General features: G+C 31.6%; 5 protein-coding genes across 5 annotated transcripts; 4 read left to right on the top strand and 1 right to left on the bottom strand.

The window, feature by feature from the left end:
• The first annotated feature begins 2367 nt into the window (after positions 1 to 2367).
• PGAP5 (Per1-like protein PGAP5) lies at positions 2368 to 4639 on the top strand. The gene is made up of 9 exons (XM_065346434.1): positions 2368 to 2573; positions 2660 to 2802; positions 2870 to 2940; positions 3011 to 3152; positions 3230 to 3396; positions 3476 to 3558; positions 3628 to 3750; positions 3829 to 3969; positions 4038 to 4639. Exons 1-9 carry the CDS (start codon positions 2484 to 2486, stop codon positions 4203 to 4205), a joined length of 1128 nt encoding a protein of 375 aa, XP_065202506.1. The 5' UTR covers positions 2368 to 2483; the 3' UTR covers positions 4206 to 4639.
• Positions 4640 to 7641: 3002 nt separating this feature from the next.
• Positions 7642 to 10482, top strand: LOC135832889 (trimeric intracellular cation channel type 1B.1). Its single transcript, XM_065346423.1, has 8 exons — positions 7642 to 7927; positions 8070 to 8233; positions 8314 to 8470; positions 8577 to 8672; positions 9144 to 9232; positions 9305 to 9392; positions 9477 to 9597; positions 9676 to 10482. The coding sequence occupies exons 2-8, from the start codon at positions 8113 to 8115 to the stop codon at positions 9832 to 9834; spliced, it is 831 nt and encodes a 276-aa protein (XP_065202495.1). The 5' UTR covers positions 7642 to 7927; positions 8070 to 8112; the 3' UTR covers positions 9835 to 10482.
• A 1857-nt stretch (positions 10483 to 12339) lies between these two features.
• Positions 12340 to 14585, top strand: zda (zonda). The gene is made up of 7 exons (XM_065346386.1): positions 12340 to 12736; positions 12811 to 12939; positions 13025 to 13242; positions 13315 to 13438; positions 13519 to 13686; positions 13841 to 14056; positions 14175 to 14585. Exons 1-7 carry the CDS (start codon positions 12539 to 12541, stop codon positions 14250 to 14252), a joined length of 1131 nt encoding a protein of 376 aa, XP_065202458.1. The 5' UTR covers positions 12340 to 12538; the 3' UTR covers positions 14253 to 14585.
• Positions 14586 to 14636: 51 nt separating this feature from the next.
• Apf (purine phosphoribosyltransferase family protein Apf) lies at positions 14637 to 15724 on the bottom strand. Its single transcript, XM_065346411.1, has 4 exons — positions 15567 to 15724; positions 15304 to 15428; positions 15113 to 15228; positions 14637 to 15032 (listed from the first exon to the last, which is right to left on the bottom strand). Exons 2-4 carry the CDS (start codon positions 15407 to 15409, stop codon positions 14835 to 14837), a joined length of 420 nt encoding a protein of 139 aa, XP_065202483.1. The 5' UTR covers positions 15410 to 15428; positions 15567 to 15724; the 3' UTR covers positions 14637 to 14834.
• Positions 15725 to 15918: 194 nt separating this feature from the next.
• Positions 15919 to 18060, top strand: LOC135832875 (transmembrane protein 192-like). Its single transcript, XM_065346398.1, has 7 exons — positions 15919 to 16076; positions 16264 to 16384; positions 16469 to 16585; positions 16665 to 16782; positions 16880 to 17050; positions 17121 to 17232; positions 17303 to 18060. The coding sequence occupies exons 2-7, from the start codon at positions 16277 to 16279 to the stop codon at positions 17439 to 17441; spliced, it is 765 nt and encodes a 254-aa protein (XP_065202470.1). The 5' UTR covers positions 15919 to 16076; positions 16264 to 16276; the 3' UTR covers positions 17442 to 18060.

Raw genomic sequence — 18060 nt, 5'->3', positions numbered from 1 at the left:
TTTATGCTTTTCCAACTGGCTATAGATAAACTTTTCAGGGTTACTGTTGTTACTGTTACTCTCTGCCTTTCACTGAAATTGTCAATCATACTTTCTGCCAAAAATAGAAAAAATTCTGCTTTCTGCCAAATCAGTTGTCAGGTTTCCACTTTTAAATACCTATGTCAATTTGAACTTTGACGATTCAAAGAAAAGTAGCCTATAAAGGCAACAAGTTTTCCTAAAATTATGCAAAAATACTGATTTTCCAAAAATTGCCAAAAGGTCTCACTTTAAGTTACGAAACAGAATCATTTGTTTGGCCAAATAGACTAATCCTTGAAAAAATCTTCAAATCTTGCTTTTTGCCAACGATTGTCAGAGATTGTCAAAAATTCTCACTTTTTCAAAAAATTGCTGTAAATCATCGTTTTTTGGCCAAAAATTTCAAAAACACCTGTTTTTTCTCAAAATTGTTCAAAATTTTCGCGTTTTGACCAAAATTGCGAAAAAGGTTTTTTTTTGTTTTTTTTTTTTCAATAAGCACTATAAAGACCCTTGTTTCATGCAAAAATTGTCAAAAACTTGTTTTTTTTTCAAAAATTGATGAAAATTGTCTTGCTTCTTAGCAATGTTGTTAAAAAATGTAATTTTTTTCAAAAATATCGAGAGGTTTCCTTTTTTAAGAAAATGTCCAAAAGTTTGGCTTTTTCACCGAAAATTTTCAAAAAAGTACTTTCTTTTGCATGAAATTGTAAAAGTCCTGCTTTTTATGTAGAATATTCTAGTTTTTTCAAAAATGACGAAAAATTTTGTTTTCCAACAAAATGGCTAGAAACTGTCGTCTTTTTGCAACAAATTTCAAAATGTTTCACTCTTTTCCAAAAATGATTCAAGAGTCTCGTTCTTTATCTTACAATTAGGATAAGAACTGCAAAAATACTTCGTTTTTTAACCACTAATAACCCAACTAAAAGGTTCTATCTACTTTCTGCTTAAATTGTCAAAGTCTAGTTTTCTGCAGAAAAGTGACAAAAACTATCGTGTTTTTGCAAAGTTTCCAAAATCCCAAAAAGTGTTCTTTTTTTAAAAACAATTTTCCAAAATTCTAGCTTTTATGTCGGAAATTTCCAAAAAGCCTTTCCTCTTGCTAAAATTTTCAAAAAACCTGCATTTTCTCAAAAATTTTCAAAAATTTCCACTTTTTTAAAATTGAAAAAAAATTCCAGTTTTTAGCAAAATTGCTAATTTTTTGAAGAAATTTCAAAGAACCTCACATTTTTTCAAGAATTATTCGTCTTTTTTTTTGTTTTTTTTTTTTTGACAGGAATGACCAAAAAATAGGTATTATTTTTTGCCCCCTAATTTCCTAACTACTTTTTTGTTTTTTCTAAAAATGTCGTAGTCTTGCACTCTTGCCTTTTTACAAAAATTCTCACTTTTTAGCAAAATTACAAAAATGTAAGTAGCCCTACCTATCTATTAACTTCTTTTTCTAGCAAAAAGTATCACTTTTTTGCCAATAATTCGCAAATGGTCTTGCTGTTCTCTTAGATGGCCAAAGTCTTACTTTTACCAAAAATTAATTTTTTCCTGAAATTGCAAAAATTCTCCTTTCGTTGCGAAAAGGCAAAAATTACGAAAAAGTTGCAAAATTAATTAGTCCATCTTTTAACATTGATTTTTCACAATGTTTTTAAAATTAATGATCAGACTCACCGACTGGTTTTTTGGTCATTTTTCTCTGCGTGTTGTTTTTTTTTTGTTTGCATTTTGGTCACTTTTTCGAGCTTTTTTAGTAGGTAACCAAAGTTACTTTTTTTTTGGAAAAAATTAGATGTGAGCCCTTTCATTTCCGTTTTGTATTTTGTAGGTATTCATCTATTCATATACCTATTATTAGTTGGAAAGTATCAATTAAATTAAAGCATATTGTGTCAATTATTTTGAATTTTTGATATTTTTTTCTTCAGATTTCAACTCTTTGATTTCGTGATTTTTTTAAAAATGTATTTGAAAACTCTTTGTCACTTCACTTCGCCCAAGAAAAAAATGCATCCCATTTACCAGCGAGCTGACAAAACAGGCTCTTTGTTGTACTTTCATTTTTATAACGCAAATATTCTGCTGAATTCGTTTTTTTTGAGAGAATTGAAGCATAATTTACAAAACTATGCCTCGATTCACTCAAAAATTAGTTGAATTGACGTTTAAATGTAAAATCAACTCAAATTTCAGCCTTGAAAACATAAAAGTTGGGGAAATTTCTTTCAACATCTCTATTAAATTTGCTATTAACCATTATCTCGAAACTAGCTCGAAACCGACAATTCGTCGAAATCAAATTTTTATTTTTATTTATTTACATTTTCTTATCTGAAAGAAGATAATTTTCGATAAGAAACATCACTAGACTGAAATATTTTTACATAATTTTGTAATTAAACGACTAATTAATTTGAATTTTGACCTTATCCTTGAATAATTAAAATAAGATAGCGTTCATGTATTTTCTTTTCACCCTTCCTGCAGTTTTATTCATCTTTGTGGTTTTATTTTGCGAATATTTCATCTACTATATCGTTTTGTATCAAGTAAGTACTCCACTCGAATGTTTAAATTTCACGTAAACACTCGAATTTATCGTAACTACGTACTTATATCGTTTATTATTTTGCAGTGTTCGTGGCCAATTCTGAAGAAACCCCTTGAAAATGGCACCTTAGTCCAGGTACCAGATGAAGATGTCCTGCGAGTAGCTTTAATAGCTGATGTCCACTTACTCGGTACTCGAAAAGGGCATTGGTTCGATAAACTGCGAAGGTAAGCTTTTTCTGAGCTACGTAAATGGTAAAACGATGAAATTTTAATAACTGGTTGGGAATTTCAGGGAATGGCAGATGTACATGTCGTTCCAGGCGTTGTTGGAGTTACATGATCCAGAAGTCGTGTTTATTTTAGGTGAGTTGATCATTTAACTTATCGAATTTATTGCATACTTAATAATCTGAAAATTGTCTCTTTTTCATAGGTGATATCTTCGACGAAGGAAGTTTTAGTCCAGATGAAGTATATTCGACTTACGTTAAAAGGTTTTTCCATCTGTTTCGAACCAATAATCGAACAGAACTATACGTTGTGGCTGGAAACCACGATATTGGTTTTCACTACGCGTAAGTTGACTCTCAGTTATTATCAGGGCTAGTGGGTTCGAAAAATCTTTCTAATTCGATACAATTTTTCGTCGCAGAATGCATCCTTATCTAGAGCACAGATTCAGCACAACTTTCAAAGCTCCATCCGTCCAGTTACTTACGAAGAAGAATGTTCATTTTGTACTAATCAATAGTATGGCTTTGGAAAAAGACGGTTGTCATATGTGCAACAAAGCTGAAGCACAAATTAAATACATCGGAAGTAATATTCCACTTTTACTTTTTATCTTGAGAAAAAAATTCGTATTATTAGTCGTACTCTTTTGTTTTTTTTTTAAAAGGTAGATTCAAATGCACAAACGGGACCGGAAAATGTTATCAAGGAATGCAGCTGAAAAGTTACTCGAGACCTGTGCTCCTTCAAGTAAGATTCTTCCATCTAGTTGTGTATTTATATAAACGAGTCATTTCATTAATTTTAATTATGCTCCAGCACTTCCCTCTGTATCGTGAAAGCGATGCTGTTTGTAACGAAACAGACGAAGCTCCTTATCCCGAAAAAATACAGAAATTCAAAGAAAAATGGGATTGTTTATCGCAAGAGGCAACCGATTTTGTAAGTTTGCTGTTTTCTTCTCATTTTTTACCTAGATTTTTTCCCCACGACCGGTTCTAATCGTGGAATAATTTACAGCTATTGAATATCCTCTACCCTAGAGTGGTTTTCGGCGGTCACACGCATCACGGATGTCATGTCATACACAAGAGAGATATCCACGAATACACCATACCCTCGTTCAACTGGAGAAATAAACCTAATCCTAGCTTCTCCATGGTAAGCAGACGAATCAATTTATTTCGATCATGGTAAATATCGACTTTATAATTTGGCATAATTTGCAGGCGCTTTTCACTCCAGACCAATATGTCATTTCTAAATGTCACATGCCCAACGAATACTTCGTCATAGGGTTGTACATAATTACTGTGATATTCAACGTTTTGTTTTTTTACCATGCCCCGAAATTTTACGTCAAGAAATTGGAAGCGAAAATCAAGAAACAGAAATGAATCTGACGATGTTCGTTTTTACTATACGGTTATTATTATGCATCTAGTCTTTTACACCGGTGTACATACATTCTTGCTATATTATTTTGTTTCGTGAGACTGAGCGCCTATTTTTTTATTATTTTTTTTTTCAAAGATACGTAATTTGATATACCTCTTTCGCCTTGTGCTAAAATACACTTTCTTAAACATTTATCATATGCATTCCGAACCGAGTTCAGTTTATGTTTTCAAAAGTAATTTGAATACAATTTTTGAATGTTCGAAATAAGTACGTAATTTTGATACGTAATGATAATGATGCATTCATGTTGTACTAAACTGCACTTTTTTATTATTTGTACCTATACCTACGCATTCCAAAGCATTTATTTCCATGTCCAGTTTATATTTTCAAAGGTTCATTTGAATAAAGTTATTTGTTTAAAATCGTATTACGTATTTATTTTTCGAATAATGATATCTGCATAGTGTTTAAACTTCAATGGAGTGCATTCGTTTTTTGCATTCCATCACCCCTCTCTCCCCCATCACTCATCTCCTCTTCCCTCTCCAAATTCAAAGTTTGTTTTGATCAGATTTTCAACAAAAAAATAAACAGATTAGTGATGGAACTCTGAAGAAATCAGCTTCAATGTCACTCTTACTTGGTTTCGTATTTACTAATATTTGCCCTTTTTTCATGCCCCTCCCCCTGCCCTTCCATCTCATTACATCACTTTATATCCAAGGATCATTCCATCCATATGTACCTACATAAATATCAACTCGATCAAAAACGTGTAATTTTCAAAGTAAAGTAGAATTTTTTACAATTTTGAGAAAAATGTAAATTTTTTGCCACCACATTTTGATACTTTCTGCCAACTTTGACCGAAAAAAAATAAGATTTTTCGGAATCTTATAAAAAAAAGTGAGATTGTTTGGTACCTACCTACTTTTTGCAATTTTGGCAAGAATAAGTAAAAACGACCATCTTGTGAAATTTTGACAAAAAAAATAAAATATTCATCTAAAATGTCTGCACACAAAAAAGTAGAGTTTTTGGTGAAAAAAAATGAAAGTACACACTTTTTGGATGTTATACAATTTTGGCAGAAAAAACTTTGTGAAAATTTTCACTTAAAAAAACACGCATTTCTCTAATTTTTTTTAAAAGTAAATTTTACAACTTTTTAAAAATCGTCGTCTTAATACGCAAAGTGGCTAACTCCATTTTTGTAAATTGTTCAGGAAATGCGAAAAACAGCGTTATCAACTATTGATGGGTGTTACATAGTTGAAGTTATTTATTTAGGTAAAAAAAAAATGAAGCTAAAAAATTTTTTCATTTGACACATTTTAAGCCACTTTGAGTGGAGTTAGATATTTTTCCCAACTTCAAACGCGGATACTACACCAATGGATTCACCTGAGGCAATTTTCAATGTCGGAAGTTATTTATGAAGTGTTCACCTTTCAGATGGTGTTCATAACTCATTTTCATGTAACGTAAAAATGAAACAGTTTCACGTAGCTAAATACTCAGTGAGTAATCCTTAAGCGGAGTTAGATAATTTTCCCGACTTCAATCACAAATAATGGACGAATGGGCCTGCATAGGCGTGTTTTTAAGGTTTCAACTTATGAATTAAGTGAAGAAAAATCAGATGACGCTCATAACTCATTTTGGTCAAAAATTGGAGTTATCCACTTTGCGTATTAAGACGACGCAATGTAAAATTTTTTGCATTTTTGACAAAAAAAAGTATTTTTTTGGTAAAAAAATTTGGAACAAAAATACAGATTTTTGGCTACTTACAAAAAAAATGCATATTTTCCGCAACTTTGGCAAAAAAAAAAACAGAAGATATTTTGGCAATTTTGTTTTTTTTTTTTTTGAAAAAAAGAACCAGTTATGTTGATAAATTTGACAACAATGGGATTGTTCTCAGCAATTTTGAAAAAAAGATGAGACTAAATTTTTTCAATTTTAGTGAACAAAAAAAAAGCACTACTTTGTGAAAAGTTTGACCATTAAAACGGGTATTTTCTACAATTTTGGCAAAAAAAAAACTTTTGCTCGCATTTGTTCATGATTTTGGGGACCACAATAAATGCATTTTTGGCAAATTTTATTGAATTTAATATTTTTAAGTATTATAAACTTATTGTTTTCAATTTCGTTTTCGACATTTTTTTTTTTTTGGGCAATTTTTACCAAAAATTTATCATTTATATTTGAATGCGTTTTTTGAGTATTTTTTCACCATTCTAATGCATTTTCAACACCTTTTCTGATATATTTGTACCTAGTAGTTTCAGTTTTCATCTGAAATTTATCAGTTTTTCGTTTTTTGGAATTTTGGGTCATTTTTAATGGTTTTAATGTTTTTTTTAGCGTTTTCAAATCATTTTAGTAAGTTTTGAGCACTTTTTTGAGCATAGTTTTGCAACATTATTGCAAGTTTATAATCAATAAAAAAAAGTGAAAGTTTAATTCATTGAATTCGACCAAATCATCTTGAAGAAGAACCCTGAAGTGTGATGTGTTTGAATATTCATTCTAAAAAAAGCTGAAATTTGATTCATACCCACTTTCAACTTTCAGTTTCGATTGGTTTGGTATTTATTTGGTAAAAACTGACTGCAGTAACTAATAGTTCACAGCTCTATAACAAAGTTTTCATCCCCCCTTAATAAAAAATGATGTGAGTTATTAGAATCTAGGTGCCCAAACCAAATCGATCAAACAGATCACAAAGATGATAAATTCACATTTTTATGTGTGCTGGATTTCATTCTAACTGTATTATTATCAAGTTGTTTTTTTTTTATTGAAAAATTCAGATATCTCTTTAGGTATCTGTTTTAAAATCTTCTATCGCAGTCCCAGCCTAGTTGGAAGAGTCAAACCTTACTTGAGTGAGAATTTTATTACATTTGTCTCGTTGGGAATCCCATCAAGTATACGAAGCAATACAATTTTATAATTTTTTCTCAAAATGTACGTACTTTTTGTACCTACTCTAGTATTAATTTCAAGCTGTATTATTTTTTGAGATAAGATGAGTCAAAGTTCTTTATTTTGGGGCCTATAAATTTAATCTAGTAGGAGTCGTAGTACAACACAGGACTTGCTCGTCTCGCTCTGATGAAAACTTCATCAGAGTCCACTTCAATCGTTGATGTACCTAACTGGGTGCCCATCACATGTCCAAAAATTAAACGTAATTTCAAATTCATTATTTTGATTCTGAATTGATCCTTCGGAATTTTGAACTGAAGATGAGCAGCACCTTAAAAACATGGGACACCCTGTATAATTGCGAAAATCATAACATAATCAGCTGTTTATCATTCTGTAACCATGGTAACGTGTCTATTTCGAGTTATCAAAAGATTTGTGCCTACGATAGAAAATAAAAATTACCAGCATTCGAAATTGATTATGATCGTCGATTCATTAATTTACTTTTTTCCCATCGGACATATTTCTAATCAATTCGAATCAGTCGCTTGCGTCGTAAAAACACCAACAACGTATTGATTCCATGGATTAGTCGATCATTTCTGGAAATTTGATAGAACGATAGAAGATCAACTTAATTAAAGTACACGTCGAGCGGAATACGTTGGTAACATTTTGCGACATGTTATTTTGGACCTTGGCACCTTGGATTAGGACAGATGAAGATAGAAATATGAATACTCTGCCGCTCTACCGCTAACCCTTTTTATATGTGAGTGTGATTTCATATGTAGAAAAGCGAGAGTTCTGTACAACATCGTATGTGTGCTGTGCTTTAGCACTGGGAAAAGTAAAAATAATAGCTCGCCGTGTAGAGTAGTAATTTTATATGATTCGTGATAATTTTTTCATAGTTTCACTGTTCAATCAACTGTAGCTGTTCAATCATCATTGAAAATGGATCCGGAATCGTTTTTAGAAATAGCAAATCAGGTAACGAAACTGAAAATGTTTCCTTACTTCTTTATAGCTGATACCGTCCTAGCTGCTTTGGCTGTTCGTGAAGATTTGGGCCCAGGTAAGTGGATTCTCTTATCACACTCGTTGTAATAGTCTTTCGAACCTACAAAGATTTTAATATACGATTATTATGTATAGGAGGGCAAGCTTTCTCTAGAAAACATCCCCTGTCTTGTTGGTTATCCACGATGTTGGTGGTCTTTGCTGGAGGAATGGTCGCCAACGGATTACTAGGCGAGCCGATATTAGCCCCTCTGAAGGATAATCAACAAATTCTGTTGGCCACACTTACATGGTATGTCATCGTCTGTAAAATGAATTTACCTACTTAAATCCCCAGCAAGGTGAAGGGATGAAGATGGTATTTTTCTTTGAACGTACACAGTTGATATTTTTTATAGGTATATTGTATTTTATACTCCGTTTGACATTGGATACAAAATGAGCAAGTTTTTACCTGCAAAATTGGTATTCTCTGCCATGAAAGAGGCTTACAGGTAAACTAATTTCAGCCCGATCACATAGTTTTCGATCGTTTTAAATTTTTGCTTCTTTATAAGATGTACCTAGACCTACTATACCTACCTAATCTTGGCTTTTGATTCGATTACAATGTGTGATTTGTGATGTTGAACGTTGTTGTTCATGTTGGGTTCAGTTGACTAATTTATGTACAGATCAGCAAAAAATTTTTGAGCAATTGCTGAGCTCGCTTTCGGTGACGATATTGCTACGTGTACCACTCATGTTGCAGTATGATGACATAAACACTATGATTTTATCATTTATCATCACAGTGTGACGTTTTGATGTGATAAATTAATGGAAAAATGTGTGTCGATGTCTCTAATCTGTTTACGAGCTACATATAATAAGATAACTATGCTTTGCACTGTACTTCTATTCTTTCTTTCTGACTCTTGGTCTGTTTTTCTCGTCATTGACTGATGTATTTTTTCAAATTACAGATGCAAAAAAGTATACGATGGTGTGTCTCATGCTGCAAAATTGTACCCGAGCTCTTACTTCATCATGATAGCTATTGGTACTCTGAAAGGTACGCAAATTTACTCATTTTTTGCGATGGTCAGTAGCCTTAGATAATGAATATAAATTCTGTTCCTTTTAGGTAATGGGGCTGGGTTTACGAAACTCGCCGAAAGACTCATTAGAGGAGTATGGACTCCAACTGCGATGGAATTCATGCAACCAAGCTTGTAAGTATAGTCGAAACTGAAAGTATTTTCAAAAGAATGCTTTCTGGTCATAAAGATAATGTAAAAAATTGTGTTATTTTCTAGTCCGACGAAAGCTAGCATTGTGGCCTCCATTATATTTGTATTCGATTTGAAAACTGATTTGATCTCGGCTCCTCATGCTCTTGTCTACTTTGGCATCGTTATCTTCTTCATTTACTTCAAAGTAAGTTCACTACTCTAGCTGTCGAAATTTTCATCTCTTTCGTTTTATATATTGTATTCTTATATTTGCTTTTTGCAGCTCTCTTCGTTATTATTGGGTATCCACGATCCTTTCATACCGTTCGAAAACTTATTCTGCGCTTTCATATTCGGAGGAATATGGGACTCATTATCGAAAGTTTTCGGTAGCAGTTCCGTCAAAGAAGGGGAAAAAGCTGACAATAAGAAAAAAGATTAGAGACTTTTATACCAAAAATTTTCTGACATTTTTATTACCTACCGACTTCATCAAATTAATTTTTATGAAAAAAATTGAGCTTTTCGTTATTTATTTAGATAAGGTTTGTTTTCTATTTTAAATTTCAGTGTAACTGTGTAACATAGTGATACGATTTTTTTTTCGCGATGGTTTCAGTATTGTCTAATTTTCAAAAATATTATGCTACCAACCTACCTACCTACCAAATGGAATAATTTTGTATAATGTGTTCATTTATAATCTAGTTCCACTGTTTCAGAGCTTCTACTTCGTAATAATTTTTTTCTCTTTTTAAAAGTATTATTCATTCTATGTGTATAAGTATTGTGATTGTACAGCAATTTTCACCATTTGAACAGTATTTTCTCGTTCCTAGCTTTGAAATTAGTGAGATAAGTACTGTATTCATTTAATAATAATTACTAATGATCACGCGCAATACCAATTGACAATATTTCATGCCTTATATAGATCTACTAATGTTTTTGAATTTCATTTTTTTAATTCATGTAGTTATGTAAATTGAACTAACCTACCATGTGATTAATCGTGTGACCATTTTTTTTTTTTTTGCTAAGGTGCTGTAGATGTTCGTTGACTATTTTTAATAAAACCTTACCGTGAAAATGGATTTTTCAATTCTGAATTCCTGATTCTGATCGCTTCTTGTTGAAATTTGATCGTGTATAATCTGAAATCAGATCAGAACAATCATTTGATTGAACTTGAAAGCTTAAAAATAAAAACTCATAAGTCATATTTAATTCTGCATTTCATGTAGAATTCAAACTCAACATAAAAATTTCAGCGTTCAACTTCAAACTTGAAACTTCGCTAAAGGAAAAGGAATTTTCAAATTTTTGATTTTTATTTTTTTGAAAAATTTTTGCCCTCTGAAAATTTTGCTATAGCGCTCCATTGTCGGTTTCTGCAACTTCCATTCAAGTGAATCTAATTTTGTCAGCTCACAGGTGAATGGGGTGCAATTAAGAAATACGTATTTTGGTAGTTCGTTTGAATTTTCGAATTTTTTCTGGTGGATGTTTTGAATAAATAATCTATGAATATTTTTTTCAATCTTCGTAGGATTTCAACTTTTAAGCTTTGAACTTTTTTTTGTTTTTTTTTTCTTTTCATCAAGCAGTTACTAGACTAGTTACTTACGTCAATTATTTGTTCGTATGGTGATAAGTGAATTTTGAATTTATGAATTTCTCCTGTTCAAAGTACCGAGCTTCGAATTTTTTAAATCAAGTACTACTCGACTGTTTCTTCATTTTTTATAAGTCAATTTTCAATTTCGAATTTCATGAATTTATTTTTTTCCAAGTTCAAATTTTTTATTTGTTTTTGTTTCTTTTATCAATCGATCATTGTTGTTCATTTGTTGATAAACTTTGAATTTAAAAATTTTTTTCAAAAATTCGAATTTTTAAAATCCATTCTTGTTTTTTTCCTCATCGAGTATAGCTCGGCTATCTTTGTTAGTTCATTGATGAGTCAATTTTAAGTTGATGAATTTTTTCAAGAGTACAATTTTTTTATTTGTTTTTGTTTTTTTTAATCAATCGACTTTTTTTCATTTGTTGATAAGTAAATTTCAAAGTTTGAATTTTGTAAAAAAATTTCATTCGTTTCTGTTTTTTTTTTCATCGAGTATTACTCGATTATACCTACTTGTTCATTCGTTGATAAGACAATTTCAATTTTCAAGTTGATGAATTTTTTGATTTTTTCAAGAGTTCAAATTTTTTATTCAATTTTTTTCAATTTTGAAATCAAGTGTTTCTTGACTATTTTGTTGATTCGTTGATGAGTTGATCGTACTCGACTATTTTGTTCGTTGATGACGTTGGTTAAAAAGTCAATATTTTGAATTTGACTTCACGAACATTTTTCAAAAATTCAAATTTTTTATTCATTTTCTTTCTTTTTTTCTTTTTTTTAAATCAATGGATCATTTGTTCATTTCTTGATTGTTGATACCTAAGTCAATTTTATTGAATTTTTGAACTTTGAATTTTATGAATTTTTATATTCGTTTAGGTACCTATGTTGTTTTTTTTTCATCAAGTATGAAGTAATAGGGGTGTTCGAGCGCTCTACAGAACGCTGCAGAATTTACAGAAAACGTAAAAAATTTGGGGTTTTGTGCGCTCATGATAGACTCAAAATGGACCATAGACTGCTGTAATGCAATTTTACAAAAAATTGTAAAAAAATTTCAACGTTTTCTGTAATTGCTGCAGGTTTTTGTAACTTGCTGGAGAGCGCTCGAACACCCCTATTACTCAACTATTTTTTTTTTCGTTCAAGTATTACATTACTCTATTACTTAATTGTTCATTTGTTAAGGTAGGTAGGACAATCTTGAACTTATGAATTTAATTTTTTCAATCTTCCAAATTTGCACCCCATCCACCTACAAACCAACAAAGTAAGATCTGGTCTCTGGTCGACTTTCATTTCTGATTTCTTGTTCTGGAATGGTAGACTGAAAATTACAAGTTTCTTTCTAGTCTAGTTTCTAATTTATGATGAATTGCTCGTCATCTTTCATCATTCATCATGTATTGATGAATTGATTTTCAGTGATTTATTTACAAATAAATTTCGCGTCACATCAAACGCGTAAATCGATCAGGTTCGTTTAGTATTCCGCTTATTCGCTCCAATTAGGTGTATGGAAGCAGATTCGAAAATGGATCATTCCGACGAAGATACCAATGGATCATTCGAGATGGTCGACAAAGTTAGCGACTTTTCAGAAACAGATTCTGAAGGAAAACTAACCGAGGATAAAAATGACGCCGAAAGTGATGAAAAATCAAAAGAAGGCGAATGGGAAGATGTATTGGGAAGTGGACATCTTCTCAAAAAGGTATCATATGGTTACTTTTCTTTTACTCTCATGTTGAACTTTTGGTCATGAATTTCTCCAATTTTTGTATTCAGATCATCAAGAAAGGAACCGATGTTAGACCAGATAGACGAGAAATTTGCGAATTGAAGTACAAATGTTACTGTGATGATAAACTTATCGAAGAGTCCGAATCTAAAAAAGTCCCAGTCTCTGATTCAGAAGTCAGTTCAACTTCAATACAATTTGCAATATTTTTTCTCATTTTATCGTTGATTGGAAAATATATAATGTTTATTTTTTTTGCAGCTTATTCAAGGTCTGGATTTACTTTTACCTTTGATGTACGTTGGTGAAATAAGTGAAGTCAAAATTGGGCCACGATTTGCCTACGGTTCGAGGGGATTGAAAGAAAACGACATAGAAATACCGCCTGATGCAACGTTGCATTATACTATCGAATTATTATCCGTTGAACCGGATCCCGAAATTGAGACGATGAGTGTCGAAACTCGTAAAGAAATTGGGTCAGTGAGTTTTCTATTGTCTTGAAGATATCAAACTACATCTTGAGAGTATAAATTCATCGTCTTTTTCAGATTGAGGAAGAAAAGTCGTGGTAATTGGTGGTACGCTAGGGAAGATTATAATTCAGCTAAGCAGTGCTACAAAAGAGCTTTAGAATACTTAGATTATACTGAACAAGATGACAATGAACAAGGGGTAATGGACTCTGAAATTCAGCATTTTACATCTTCACAATTGGTCTAATTTCTTTTTTTTTTCTTCTGGTTTATGTATAGGAGACAAAAACTGATGCTGATTCGTTGATTGACGAACGAATCAACGTGTATAATAATTTAGCAGCCGCTCATTTGAAAACCGACTCTATTGATGATACATTACAATGCGTCGAAACTGTTCTCAAGTTGAAGCCGAATAATGTCAAAGCTCTATTTCGGAAAGGAAAGGTAATTTGAAATAAAAATCATATAAACTGTACTCAAAAGTGTTACGATTAGTCGCAGCTAATTAATTTATGCCACGAGTGGATTTTTCACTTTCTTATGAATAATTCATCATTCCTCGCTTGAAAAATTTTAATTCCTAATACGGTTTTTTCAGGCATTAGCTGCTAAAGGAGAACGAAAGGAAGCTTTTAAATATTATAAAAAAGCTATAGAAATCGAGCCGAATGATAAACAAATGCTGAACGAGATGCAAAAATTACAAAATTTAATCGCAGCGGACAATATTACCGAACGTAAACTGTATAAGAAAATGTTCGAACCGAGTAAATCGTCAAAAGCGAGTAATCGAGCGAACACGAAAAATTCATGGGTAACTGACGAATAACATTTTTTTAGTGATTTTTTTTTACTTTTGTTATCTAGGTTTTAGGTACTTAAATGGTGTTTGGTGTATTTTAAAAGTTACATGTAAGATGTTTTATTTTCAGATAAAATTAGGATTTTTTATTGGAAGTTTAGCGGTGGCAGTTATTGGAGTTGTTATCTACAAGTACAATTACAATTAATATTTTCCCGAGAGTAATGGTTAAAGATGTTCTAACTGTTCATTGGAATCTGAGATTTGAAATTATACAATTCTTTACATTCCCACGAATGTATCTCACGTTCACAAGCAATGTAAATATTTTTCTTTTTCATTCGTTCAGTCAGGGTACTTATTTTTTTCTCGTTGCTAACAAATTTCGCGTATGATATCAGAAATTGGTTTAATTCTAAGGATTAACATTTAAATATCGCAATTGAAGTTTCCATGGTTATTTATAAGATCTATTTCTATTTGCTGTTGACTGTTACCAAATTATTTTATATGGTAAATTATACCAATATGAAAAATTTGAGTTTGTTGTTTCAATTTATTATTTTTTTAAAATAGAAATTCTCGATACGAATTAATAATTTGAAAACCTTTATTTTAAACCATGATACAATATGAATGTTTCAATACGTAAAAGAACTTAATTTTACAACAAATAACACGATGAAGTAGATCGCACTTGGCAGATATTCTCAGCTTCGAGTTTCGAGTACTCTTACTTCATTATGAAAATAATTCTTCCATTCAGACATCTGCTTTAATCCACATCAAATCACGAAGAAGACGATAAAAAGTCATGACTCGCTTTCAATAAATCAATAGATTCTGGATATTTTGCAATGTCGCAGGCTTCTTTCAAAGGTAACCATTTAAAATCTTTATGTTCGTGAGATATTTTCACTTCTTGATTGGGATTGATCAATTCGGCCATCCAATATACGACAGCTTTAGGCTTTTGTTTAACCTTATACTGAAACAGAAATGAAATTACTTGAATAGATTATCATTGTTTTTCAATAGTTTTAAAACATCTTGACAACGAAAGCTTACAGTTAAAACTTTTTCAAACCCGGAAATAATCCTTAGATCACTTTTTTTAAGCCCGGTTTCTTCTTCAACTTCTCTCAAAGCAGTTTCCGGCTCATTTTCTCCCGGATCAACATGTCCTAAAACACAACAAGAAATTGAAATGGTGAAACACGAACCATGGATTCAGAATGTGAGGTGTTTTTTAGAATCACCTTTGGGCGGAGACCAGTGAAAATCTCCGTAAGAAGCTTGTAGCAATAAAAATTCAATATCGGCGCATTTGCGAAAGATTACGTAACCGGCAGCTCTGACAACCATTTTAGGAGAATCGGTGAGACTGAAAGCATACCGAAGAGATAAGAGAACGTGAATTTGTAAAGTAAATTTAATCATTTGGAGATATTTTATTCTTTCGAATACTCCATCGAATGACTGAAATATACTATCGTAAATGTATTAATCGTCGAATACTTACCAGACAGTTCAATCTTCAGAATCAATTTTATTACACAGTAATTAAAATTCGCGTTTAATTAAAATATTCCTGTTTCGAATTGATTAGCGATCAGTGATAACATCAAGTTTGCCAACTACAAGTTGCCAAAAAACTCTTCGTGAGAGAAATTTCATTTTTTTAAATCGAGTTTTTTCCCACACTTTTTGGTATTTATAGAAGCATATTTTTTGTCGAGAAAATATTAATTGCAGAATTAATATTAATAAAAATATTTTAATGCAATTAATTAAAATTTCCAAGAAAAAAAGTTCAAAATTCCTCCATCGAGTATTTTTTGTTTCTTCGTCTTGGCAACATTGCAGTAAAATCATAAACAAAATCAACAAAAAAACACAATCGAATAATTTTTTGATTGATTCATTCATTGTTCTGTTGCGTAGAAATTTGTCATTACAAAATTATGAAATACGTAGTGTGATTAGATTCTATCGAATAGATGGTCTTTGAAATTTCATAATTATTGATCAGGTATGTACGCTTTTTTCTTCATTTCTGAGTTTGTGACAATAATAACGAGTAAAGGCTTTGAAAATGGAAGGCTCCTGTGACTGTGTTTTGTGTCAGCATAACCTAAAAATGTTCCATCTCAACTCCTAGCTTCGAACGTTAATTATTCATCGACATTTTGTACTTGAGAACTACATTTTTGTTTCAGAATCGATTCTAATATGGACGATAATACCAGTTTGAGAACTCCGGTGTTGGATAATCATCCTTACCATGGATTCAAACCATTGAAAACGATCTGGATTGTGTTTTGCTTGATATTTCTGATGGTATGATTGGATATTATTATGCTCTCGATATTCAGTATTCAGATATTTCATACACGGATTTAATCGAATTTACGAATGTTTCAGTTGTTTGTGGAGTTCGTAGCATTAACGCTGGTTTTCGTGTGGACTGATTCAAAAGTGAAATGTGACTTATTCTTCTTGATAGTATATACTTTGATATCATTATGGACTATTAACTTTGTGAGTATTTAAATTACTTCTCTATTCTTCATCTTACTTTATAAGTATGCTCATTCATTTTACTTAATGAATGTTTCAGATCGTTCGATTCTATATTAATTGGAAACACAAGATATGTTTGATGGCTAAAGGGTATTTTGAATTTTACGATATCAGTTCCCGTTACATTGAAATTCCATTCTATATTTCTTGTGTTTGTAAGTTGTACTTCTACGTAAATATTGATATTAATACCATCAGAGAGAGTTCTCGTTGTCATTCTTGTTATTTAATTTTTGTTTTGTTTACATTTAGGGTTATGTTTTTTGACGGTATTGATTTGTTTGTATATTGAATTTGATACGACGATGAAACCGCAAGACTTCTTCTGCAACACTGATTACCTGTATTCTCCAATCATCCTTGTTACAATCGCTCTCAGTGTACAGAACGCGTTATTGATACCTTTATACGCAATTTATATCAGTAAGTGTACTGTAATTCATCATTCGTGATCCTCTTCTTGAAAATTAACAATTCGTCGTGTTTCTTTTAGTGAAAGTTTACGAATTCAATAAACGCCAATGTCCCCCTGATTCTGAAAATGGAAACGAATGGATGCCTGCCAGTTTACGAGATACTTTTGCTTCTGGAGATCTTGGCTACAGGTAAAAAAGGACCTGATCGCAGTTTTACATTTTCGAATTCTTTTTCTCATCGTTTCATTTCAAAATACAGGGAACGCTGCGAAGTGATCGATAAAATGTTGGAAAAGCAAGCGGATTTAATACGTTATTACAAAGAAGCTAACGAATTCTTAAACAAAAAAGTATTCGATTTAACATCGCAAGGCAGAGCAGCATTGGAAAATAATTAATTAGGGTAAATTGCAATTTAGGGATATGAAAATTTCAGGTAATTCCGCTTCTTCTGATGGGTCTCCGCGTTTATATCTTTTTATAATACTATTTTTACTGGCGAGCAGTTACGCTGCTATTATATTTTCGTAGATTCTAAACATGTGATTGTTAGTTTTAAGTATTCCCTTTCCTTAATTTGCCATTATATTTATTTTTCCACTACATTAAGGTAGTATCTTGTTACCTAGGCAAGAATTTGCTTTCACTTTGGGAATGCTCTTTGAGAATTGATATTCCGCAGCGTTTTTAACTGTTCCCTTTTTGCCCCTTGAACAAAATCGGATCCAAGTTATAGAGTGTTGTGATATAATTATTTAGAGCGGTAGTGGTGTAAAAAAATGTACATTGAACTATTTCGTGATGCTAGTGGGTTGAATCTAGCGCACAAATTTACTTTTTAGCTCGACTGCCTATGCAGGTTTTAACTTATAATTCGAACTATCGGTATTTTAAGTCATTCTTTTTTTAAAGATTAAGTCCTTTTTATTAATCGTATTTATTGGTTTTTTTCTCAGAACTCGTATTGTAACTTCCTCACCTTGATAATCAATATACTTATTTATGGTTTTTATACGA

Source organism: Planococcus citri, chromosome 1 (assembly GCF_950023065.1).
Source record: "Planococcus citri chromosome 1, ihPlaCitr1.1, whole genome shotgun sequence".
Lineage (NCBI taxonomy): Eukaryota > Metazoa > Arthropoda > Insecta > Hemiptera > Pseudococcidae > Planococcus > Planococcus citri.
This window is presented reverse-complemented; position numbering and strand designations above follow the sequence as displayed.

Bases quoted from the DNA above. Each gene is read 5' to 3' on its own strand.
- LOC135832889 (XM_065346423.1), top strand. From the start codon at position 8,113: ATGGATCCGGAATCGTTTTTAGAAATAGCAAATCAGGTAACGAAACTG. The intron at 8,234-8,313 runs GTAAGTGGATTC...TATTATGTATAG, and splicing joins TCGTGAAGATTTGGGCCCAG to GAGGGCAAGCTTTCTCTAGA. The intron at 9,393-9,476 runs GTAAGTATAGTC...GTTATTTTCTAG, and splicing joins GAATTCATGCAACCAAGCTT to TCCGACGAAAGCTAGCATTG.
- Apf (XM_065346411.1), bottom strand. From the start codon at position 15,409: ATGGTTGTCAGAGCTGCCGGTTACGTAATCTTTCGCAAATGCGCCGAT. The intron at 15,229-15,303 runs GTGATTCTAAAA...GTTGTGTTTTAG, and splicing joins TCACTGGTCTCCGCCCAAAG to GACATGTTGATCCGGGAGAA. The intron at 15,033-15,112 runs GTAAGCTTTCGT...TTTCTGTTTCAG, and splicing joins GGTTTGAAAAAGTTTTAACT to TATAAGGTTAAACAAAAGCC.
- LOC135832875 (XM_065346398.1), top strand. From the start codon at position 16,277: ATGGACGATAATACCAGTTTGAGAACTCCGGTGTTGGATAATCATCCT. The intron at 17,051-17,120 runs GTAAGTGTACTG...TGTTTCTTTTAG, and splicing joins TTTATACGCAATTTATATCA to TGAAAGTTTACGAATTCAAT. The intron at 17,233-17,302 runs GTAAAAAAGGAC...TTCAAAATACAG, and splicing joins TCTGGAGATCTTGGCTACAG to GGAACGCTGCGAAGTGATCG.
- zda (XM_065346386.1), top strand. From the start codon at position 12,539: ATGGAAGCAGATTCGAAAATGGATCATTCCGACGAAGATACCAATGGA. The intron at 13,687-13,840 runs GTAATTTGAAAT...CGGTTTTTTCAG, and splicing joins CTCTATTTCGGAAAGGAAAG to GCATTAGCTGCTAAAGGAGA. The intron at 14,057-14,174 runs GTAACTGACGAA...TTTTATTTTCAG, and splicing joins CGAACACGAAAAATTCATGG to ATAAAATTAGGATTTTTTAT.
- PGAP5 (XM_065346434.1), top strand. From the start codon at position 2,484: ATGTATTTTCTTTTCACCCTTCCTGCAGTTTTATTCATCTTTGTGGTT. The intron at 2,574-2,659 runs GTAAGTACTCCA...ATTATTTTGCAG, and splicing joins ACTATATCGTTTTGTATCAA to TGTTCGTGGCCAATTCTGAA. The intron at 3,153-3,229 runs GTAAGTTGACTC...TTTTCGTCGCAG, and splicing joins GATATTGGTTTTCACTACGC to AATGCATCCTTATCTAGAGC.